We start from the raw sequence: 9,034 nt of genomic DNA on the forward strand, positions 1-9,034 counted from the left end.
CCGCGCGCCCGCCGCGCACTAAACTACTATGCGGTAAGCGCCGGTGGATTTGGCCGTCCAAGCTACCGGCGCTGAGCACCGTCTTTCTGCCGTGAAGAAAAGGTCACCGCACTTTCGATTCGTCAAGATATGCACGTACAGTCACGGAACAAATAGTCAAGAGGCATGTACATGTACAAGCCAGGTACTACAAAGACACAGTGACACAAGCAACTGGCCGGCCGGGTCGACGATGAACGAGTACTCTAACTAACCGAAAAAGCCACCGGCCGAAAAAGATTCTGGACGCGCGGCAAAAGAAAGCACGCAACCTTTTTCGCTACGTGCCTAACAGTGCGTTCCGATCCGAGGCGCCACGGGGGTGTGACCAAGTGTGATACGTACGAGTGCGACCGCGGCACGTTTCTTCGTGTCCAAGGCCTCTCTCATCACATCGGAGTGGCTGGCTGGCTCGCTCTCATCGGCCAGTTCGCACGCGGGCAATCCACCGAAAAGCCCTGACGTGAACGCCTCTTCCTTCACACATGGCCGTGTCCAGTCACGCACACAAACCCATCTCGTCAGCGCGCACGCACGGCCCCGCCTCGGCTTATATACCAGCACGTACGTGCGCGTAGGGGTGGAATTTTTTTTAGCTCGTCTCTCGATCGATCGATCGATCGCCATGACGCTTACGAGGCACGAAGCGGAGGACAGAAGGGAGATGGAGGGGCTCCGGGCGGACGCCGTCGCGCGGCTCTCGCTGTCGTCGTCGCCTGAGTCTTCTTCTTCGGCGGCGGCCGGCGGCGACAGGCCGTCGTCGTCGTCTGCCGCGAGCAGGAAGGCCATGGCGGCGGAGGGCGTGTTCGAGTGCAAGACGTGCAGCAGGCGCTTCGCCTCGTTCCAGGCGCTCGGCGGGCACCGGACCAGCCACACGCGGCTGCAGGCGCGGATGCTCAGCGACCCGGCGGGCGCGGCGGCGGCCGCCGAGAGGGACAGGGCGCGGGTGCACGAGTGCGCCGTCTGCGGGCTCGAGTTCTCCATGGGCCAGGCGCTCGGCGGGCACATGCGCCGCCACAGGGGGGAGGCGCCGCCAGCCTCGCACGACGGCGCCGCGCAGTCGGGGCAGGCCATGCCGGACCTCAACTTGCCGCCGTTGGAGGACGGCGACGGCGGCCAAGATCAACAACAATCGGCTGATCGGAGCTCGGAGCCTCAGCTGCTCAACCTGCTTGTATAGCTAGCCTAGCGTGCACAGCATATTACATATGTGCATGGTGATTCTATGGTGTACAGTACATGAGTGGTGATTAAATTTTCGGAACCTGAAATGACATGAAATTATACATTAACTGTAGCTTCGTTTCATAGGTTAAGTCCTTCTTAATTCGGTAGGTTTTCCTTTTGTAAAGCTGTTTGTCGACTGTAATTCGTTTGTTGTAAGTAAAATTGTCCATATATTATCTGACAGCTTGCTGCCTCAATTAGTGGTTCGGTGGAGATTGTTAATTGTACGAGTCTATCATTCAGTTTTCCTAAAAAGAGGTGGAAGTGTTTCCGATGCGAGACAAAAATATTCCCAGAAAATCACAGCAAAGAGCTGATGTTGTGTTTGTGGAATTTGTGATTGGACCTATCATCTCGTCTTCTTCTCTACCGTCGGTTGGCGTGGCCCTTCACCACCACACCTACCCGTCATGCCGCCTCATGTGCAGGTGCAAGCATCTCTGTTCCGCGCCCTTCCTTCCCTTTTCTCTGCACGCATTACTACCGTCCTAACCCTGTCTTCATTGGCGTCGTGCCCTGCACGCCGCTCCCTTCCTTCCCCTTCCTTTACACACCATCATTACCGTCCTAACCCCCACCTCTGCTGGCGGCGTGCCCCGCATGCCGCGCCCTTCCCCCTTCCGCTACACGCCATCATCGACGTCCTAACTCCGCCTCCGTTGGCGTCGTGCCCTGCATGCGGCGCCCTTCCTTTCCCTTCTTCTACATGCCATCATTGCCATCCTAACCCCGCCTCTGTTGGCGTCGTGCCTTGCACGCCGCGCCCTTCCTTCCCCTTCCTCTACACAACATCATCGCCATCCTAACCCCCGCCTCTTTTGATGCCGTGCCCTGCATGCCGCGGCCTTCTTCCCCTTCCTCTACACGCCATCATCGCCGTCCTAATCCCGCCTCTTTTGGCGCCGCGGCCTTCCTTCCCCTTCCTCTACACGCCATCATCGCCATCCTAACTCTGCATCTGTTGGCCTCGTGCCCTGCATGCCGCGCCCTTCCTTTCCCTTCCTCTACACGCCATCATTGTCGTCCTAACCCCACCTCTATTGGTGTTTTGCCTTGCACGCCGTGCCCCTCCTTCCTCTTCCTCTACACGCCATCATCACCATCCTAACCCCGTCTCTATTGGCGTCGTGCCCACGCGCGCCCTTCCTTCCCCTTCATCTACACGCCATCATCGTCGTCCTAACCCCGCGCACTGCTAATCATGGCAGCTTGTCATCCCCGGCACCAACTTCCAGCTGTATTCTACTGCTCTGGCCAGCGGCTCCCACCATCTTGTCTCAGTAAACCGACCATCCAAGCTCCTTTCTAAGTCAGAGGATAGCAAATAAACCCAACCCCCACCCTAAAACTCGAACCCATCAACATCTTAATGGTGCAATGCTCCTAAGGCAGCATCACTAATATAAAAACCAATGGAAGAAAACGAAACGGATCTGACATCCAACGGTGGACACATGTATCTAAGATAACTTAGGCTCTCTTTTTTCAAAGATGAATAAGAACCCGGTTAAGAGTTGATAAAAGTCTAGGCTGAACTGAAAAGTCCAATTACCGTTACCGTTCACCTTTTTTTTTAAAAAAGTAGGCCGTTCACTTTTTATTTGGGAAATTTTGCATTTTTATATATATTTTTTTCGATTTTGCAGAAATATATAGTCGGATGAAAAAATTGCAAAACTAGGCTATTGTCGCCGGCCCAGTAGGCTTTTTTTCATCCGACTATATATTTCTGCAAAATCAAAAAAAAATATATAAAAAAATAAAAAAAGTTCTTTATTTAGGAACTTCGAGAGAATCTGTGGCCCAACTCTTGCTTTCGCGATAGTTGGGCCAAACATTTTAGGCAGCTCGAGTCCTGCCGGGGCTTCTGGGAACTTCTTGAGCGTGTCACAGGCTCACATCCTCACACACAGGCCACTGACGGCGCCACAGCAGCTCATCGCCGGCTCGCCGCCACCACCAACCACCGTTGCTTCCTCGAGCCCAATGCCAAAGCTTCCCCAAGCTTGCCACCGTTGCAAGACTGCTAGTCTGCTACCGCTCCGATCTCGTAGTCAGGAAAGGGACTGGTGTGAGAGGAAATGGATCAAAAGTAGGGAGAGCTCAGAGCTGACCATGGGGACCGGTGCTGATGTGGAGGCAGACAAGATGGAAAGATGAAGTACCAGTAGGGGCAAAATTGTCCAATTATTAGGCTCCTATTTTTGCCAAGCACACCCCCAAATTTACAGCTTCACCCAGAGCCTCTTCCCGTAGGAGCCATCTCCTAGCTGGGGTAAGACGAAGGAAAAGGAATGCAGTACAGTCGAGTAGGGTACTGCTTTCCCGAGATTCCACACATCTCAGAACTGGGAGGAATCGGAGGACGAGAAGTAATGATAGCATTACGATTTGGCACCGTGCTACCATGTACCGTGGATCACGCGGCCAGCTACCACGGCTCGCATTCATAATCACGCCTAACGTTACGTTAACACTTGGAACTGACAAGTGACAACCCCATTAGCACAGCATAAATCAGGTTACAGGACAGTATCAAGTTCAGACAACGACGCAGCACAGGCACAGCACACATATTGACAGGGCTCACTTCACTCGGAGAATCACAGGCAGGATCTAGCAAGCAGATGGAAACAAACTGGACTACAGGACAGTTATCTACTGTTCCCCACGCAAGAAGCCACGCAGGCGCCGCCACCACTCGATCGCCAGCTCGCCGGGATGACGGCCGCATGCCACCGGCGACGAGGACGCAGTCGTCATCCCTTGTTATTATTCCCCTGCGCGGTGCAGGAGATGACCAGGTAGCCGCCGTCTCTCTTGGCCTTGGGCTTCCGCGGGATGCAGCGGTCATGCAGGTCCCCGGCCTCCTTGGCCAGCTCCAGCTTTATCACCCTGCCAGACAGACGCATGGTAGTAATAGTAGAGTTCAGCACGACTCGGATCATCATAATCATCACCGTATCACTATCTCATCATCACTATTCTCGTACGCCGTCACTCACATGGCAGTAGAGTATAGTACTCTATACTACGATCTCTCATTTCCATGCGCTAGTGAATGTAGATTGTGCCCACGCCTAATTAGGGCTCTGTACGACTGGACCACGGATTAAAAGCGGGGTTTGAAATTCCTGACAAAGGCTGCTGTTACAGGCTCACATCATGACATCAGGTTACTCTTTCAAGAACTGCGCAGTAGTACTGCAGGTTTATGAGTAGCTTCAGGCTAATCCTTCTGAAACGTAGAGCGTACGCGCGCCAAAAGCAGGATGAACCAAATGATTTGGTGCTCCCGATTACCGGAGCCCCGATCCTGCCCGGCTCGCACGGAACGGGAGCAGGTCGCCAGGTCCCCCGGCCGAGAATTGAAGCCCACCCGTTCCTGATGAAATTCTTCGCTACCCCTCGTCCCCGCGATCAGTGCGGCCGTGATGCCTGGTGCGCGACAGCTCCACGAGACCTACTTCTATTTATGGAGGTGACCACTAATGGAGGCTGGATGGAGCGTATCTCGCGCGTACGGCAATGGCGTGGTGGGTTCAGCTGCGGCGATGACGATGAGCAGAGCCAGAGCCATTACTGCCGATTACGACAGGGCGGTTCAATGCAACAGTGGCAGCTCATCCTTACTACTACTGCCATCCATGAGAGGCGTCTCGCGTAAGCGACGGATCGGTGATCCGGGCGCTTGCTGCGGCTTGCGTCGTCGCGTCAATTATGATTACGAGAGGGATGGATTTCTTTTTTTCTTCACCTGTCTGCGTTGTACGACGACGACCGCCGGAGAACGGCGAGGTCCTGGGACGTGTCGTCGTCGCCCGACGAGCGCTTCGCGGTCTCGATGATGCTCCCGCTGAAGTACTCCTTGTCCTCCACGATCTTCGCGCGGTAGGTCGGCACCTCCGCGGCCGCCGACGCCGGCGGGCGGGGCGGGCGCGCGCGGTGGCGGTGGTGGTGGAGGTTGTGGTGGTGTCGCGCGCGCGGCATCACCGGGGAAGCACGCGCGTCGCGCACGGACACGGACCCGCACGAGATGAGCTGCATGAGCACGGAGGGTGCCCGGGCCCGGCCGCTGCCGCTGATGGCCGCCACGACGCGCCCGTCCGCCTTGATCAGCGCCTCCAGCGTCTCGGGGCTCGTCGACGCCGTCGGCGGTGACGTCTCCGCCCGGCTCAGCTCGTCCTGCGGCGCGGCGGCCTGGGCATGGGCGCGCCTAGGGTGTCCGCGGCCGCCGTCCTCGGTCTGCGTCGCGGCGTCCGCGGCGCACTCCTCACCCTTGTACACGACGTACTCACCGAGCCCATCGGCCGCGCGGCGCGCGCCGGCGCTCTTCTTCCGGTGCGCGTGCGCCTCCCACCTGGCGGAGGACGAGGAGGTGGGCGTCTCCTGCGAGCCGGAGGACGACGAGGACGCGGCGGCCGCGTCGAGCAGCGGGGCCGGCGGCACCGCCGGGTGCAGGCGCTCGGTGCCCTTGAGCACGTACTCCCGGCCGACCACCGGGTGGATGTAGTCGTCGTCCGCCAGGTCGTGCCACACGAACCCGTTCCGGTAGCTCCTGCATTGCAGTTGCAGCAATGAACACATGTCACGGCGTGGTGCACCAAACTCGTGACGAAAACGAGAAGCACTCGCGCAGACACCTACCTCTTGGATGCCCACGAGTACATGCGCGCCATGCCCTTGCCTCGCAGCGCGTCGAGCCGGTCGATCACATCTACGCGCACAGAACGAAGCAATGGCAACACGTTACAGAACGCTCAACGAACGCCATTGAAACGGAAGGCGAAATGCCATGAGAACGAAGCATGTGTGAGCAGAGCATTGGTACCTCGGAGGTAGAGGCCGTCGGGGCTGGAGAGCGCGACTTCCATGAAGTGCGGGTGCTCGAGGTGCCCGTTCCTCGACAGGTAGTACACGACCGCCGGCCTCGGCCGCGGTGGCCTCGGCGGCGCCGCCGCCAAGTCGGGGCTCCTCGGCTCCTGCTCCCGCCTCTGCATCCTTGCCTGCTCCGCTCTCGCCCTGCTGCCCGCCACCACCACCGCCATGCGCTCTCTCTGCCACTGAGTAAATTGATGCGCGGCAGCTGGCGTCTCTCCTCGCTCGCTCGCTAGAGCTCGTAGCGTTTAAATGGCGCGAGTGCGACACAAGGGGAGGTGCGAAAGGGAGGGCTCAGGGGCGCAGCGCGCAGTGCACTGCAAGAGGCATTCAAATCGTGTGCCAGGACCAGCGTGGCGGCTCCTGCAAACCGCAGCGCTTTTGCGTGGCTTGGTGCACACTAATGACCGCAGTGAAATTAAACTGTGGAGCCTGTGGCTGGAGGAAAAAGGAGCTGAGAAAGCTTGGTAGGAAAGAACTCTTTGCGATCTTGTTGCTTTCTCCTTGGTTCCTCTTTCCTTGGCGTCCTTGAGGTCAACTGGACGCCGGAAGCAGCAGTGCGTTTTGTTTGGCAGAAGACTGTCCTGCTGGTTAAGTACTGTACTGCTTCTATCTGGTATAGTTAAGAGGAGCCTAATTGCTGTCGGTGTTGACTAGGTAATGACTAATAAGGCTTGCCGGCTGTCAAAGACTGCCTAGTCTAGAGGACGGTGAAAATGGCAGCTGGTTTGGCGCTGCCAAGGCAGTTGTTTTATGCTTGCCCCTTCGACTCGCGAGGCCCACGCAAACACGAGTCTGGGGCACGGCGAATCGGCGCTGACCAGACGAGCCGGCGAGTCCAAGTGCCACAGTCCCTGGTCCAAGTCCAAGGCCTATCACAGTCGCACTGTAAAAAAGAGGCTTAGAGGGGTTCGGATCCTGAGGTTAAAATTTAATCCGTGTCATATCAAATATTTGGAAGCTATTTAGGAGGATTAAATATGAGTTAATTATAAAACTAATTACATAGATAGAGGCTAAACGGCAAGACGAATCTATTAAGCCTAATTAATCCATCATTAACAAATGGTTACTGTAGAAGCACATTGTCAAATCATGTACTAATTAGGCTTAATAGATTCGTCACGCTGTTTAATCTCCATCTGTGTAATGAGTTTTTTTAAATAATTTATGTTAATTAGGATCTAAATATTCGATAGTTCCTTAGTCCGCGAATCAAACACCTCTGAATAGTCCGCGAATCAAACACCTCTGAATAGTGTGTACTTCGAGTCCAGACCGTTCCAAGTTTCCAACGATTTGTTTAGTGGCTCTGAGGTTCCATGTCCGATGCATGCCCCGTGGCGTGGCCGCGCACCATTACATAATAATCCGTGCATCATGTGAGCCGCCCGAGCACGGGTACGCCGCGCCGATGTTGGTAATAACATTTGGAAGCATTTGCGTGCAGGCGAAGGCTGCAATCCCTGTCCTGCCCACTTGGGGCCTCCGAGTTCCAACCCGCTGCTCTGCTGCTGCATTCCTGCATGGGAGCAGGCGGGGACAAGTATGCTAATCCGAGCCACGTGACAAGGATCAGGCAGGACCACGCTAACAGGACTAGGGGCGGTGCTGAGGAGGAGCCACAATTTGGTCCAGTTTGGTTGGGTTTTTTTTGTGCTCGAACTTCACCTGCCACCGGCTACTGTAGCATGTCGGTAGCCTCAAGAAGCCGAAGCTAGCAGGTTTGTGAGGGGGAGGAGAAAGAGAGAGAAAAGAAGCTCCACACTATAGTAAATGAACAATAGATGGTTAGAAGGAGCCGCATTCAGGAGGTTCTCCACCAAACTGACTCTTTGTGCCTCCTTCGGCTCCTCCGCCGGCTATGAGAGGGAGAGGAGGAGAGAGAAATTTAATTGTAATGAACAGTGCACGAACAGTAGATGAACAGTGCGGTGTCGGAGCCGCGCCAAGGCGCCCTGGTATATCCCGAGATAATCCGAGCCCGCTTAGGGTCGGTCCCCAGTGGTCAGGCAGCTGTGATTAACCACCACTCCACCAGGCGATTATTTACTGGATCGAGAGCGGAGGGGACAGGCGGTGAGGACAAGCGGGAGACTCCACCGGCTACGGAATGAGGCGGGCAACCGCAGGTGCGGAAAGCGAGAGCGCACGACGGGCGGGCGGCGACACCGGGGGCGGGGAGGGAGCTCGCGGGGCGCGCGGGGGATCGAGACTGCGTTTGACTCACGGCGGAGATGGACGGGACGCGCCACCGCCGGGCCGTTCCGGCGTTCGAGATCCGCCGCCTCGTGTGGAGTTGTTTTCGCCTTTTCACAGCTCGTCTTTACCGCGCCCGGTAAGCGTAGCGCAGCGCACTGATTAACCGCTGTGGTGGCCGGTGGTCGAGGCGGGCAATCGATCGATCGCGTTCACGCTGCCGGTATCGATGTCAGAGGCACCTCAGAAGCTCATCGTACTGGGCTCGACACTTTTCTTTTGTACCCTACAGATGAGCGGATTTGGCGGGATACAAAAGGAAAAAAATGCATGTAGCTGCTGGCATGTGATCTATAGCTCGGAGCAAAGTCCACATCCGTTGCGTCGCACAGGTTTCCAAGCGCAGCAAATCACCGAGGTTTTAGTTTAGAGCTGGAAGCTTGTGGGTAGGCGTAGGCGTCGCCGCGCAGCACAGCAACCAGCAAGACGCCACTTGAGCAATGCACGGGTTGAGGACAGAGTCATGCGACGCGTATCGTCCGGTCTTGCGAGGAGAAGAAGCCGACGAGGCCAGAATCACGGAGGACGTAACTCTTGCCACTGTTCCGTTAGCTGTTTGCTACGGCCGCCCTTTTTTCACGCACCGCGTTGGTCCAGCGCACGCCTTGACGGGAGAGGACAAAGGACGGGA

At 56.4% G+C, this 9,034-nt stretch overlaps 2 protein-coding genes across 2 annotated transcripts; one reads left to right on the plus strand and one right to left on the minus strand.

Moving 5' to 3' along the window:
* Nucleotides 1-515: 515 nt before the first annotated feature.
* On the plus strand, nucleotides 516-1,535 carry LOC101753014 (zinc finger protein ZAT12). The gene has a single exon (XM_004970460.4). It carries the CDS (start codon nucleotides 665-667, stop codon nucleotides 1,217-1,219), a length of 555 nt encoding a protein of 184 aa, XP_004970517.1. The 5' UTR covers nucleotides 516-664; the 3' UTR covers nucleotides 1,220-1,535.
* Nucleotides 1,536-3,750: 2,215 nt separating this feature from the next.
* Nucleotides 3,751-6,498, minus strand: LOC101753415 (protein UPSTREAM OF FLC). The gene is made up of 4 exons (XM_004970461.2): nucleotides 6,098-6,498; nucleotides 5,914-5,983; nucleotides 5,024-5,824; nucleotides 3,751-4,161 (listed from the first exon to the last, which is right to left on the minus strand). Exons 1-4 carry the CDS (start codon nucleotides 6,312-6,314, stop codon nucleotides 4,026-4,028), a joined length of 1,224 nt encoding a protein of 407 aa, XP_004970518.1. The 5' UTR covers nucleotides 6,315-6,498; the 3' UTR covers nucleotides 3,751-4,025.
* Between the last annotated feature and the right edge of the window lie 2,536 nt (nucleotides 6,499-9,034).

Source organism: Setaria italica, chromosome V (assembly GCF_000263155.2).
Source record: "Setaria italica strain Yugu1 chromosome V, Setaria_italica_v2.0, whole genome shotgun sequence".
Classification (NCBI taxonomy): domain Eukaryota; kingdom Viridiplantae; phylum Streptophyta; class Magnoliopsida; order Poales; family Poaceae; genus Setaria; species Setaria italica.

Bases quoted from the DNA above. Each gene is read 5' to 3' on its own strand.
- LOC101753415 (XM_004970461.2), bottom strand. From the start codon at position 6,314: ATGGCGGTGGTGGTGGCGGGCAGCAGGGCGAGAGCGGAGCAGGCAAGG. The intron at 5,825-5,913 runs GTAGGTGTCTGC...ACTGCAATGCAG, and splicing joins TACTCGTGGGCATCCAAGAG to GAGCTACCGGAACGGGTTCG. The intron at 4,162-5,023 runs GTGAAGAAAAAA...TCTGTCTGGCAG, and splicing joins TCGTCGTACAACGCAGACAG to GGTGATAAAGCTGGAGCTGG.
- LOC101753014 (XM_004970460.4), top strand. From the start codon at position 665: ATGACGCTTACGAGGCACGAAGCGGAGGACAGAAGGGAGATGGAGGGG.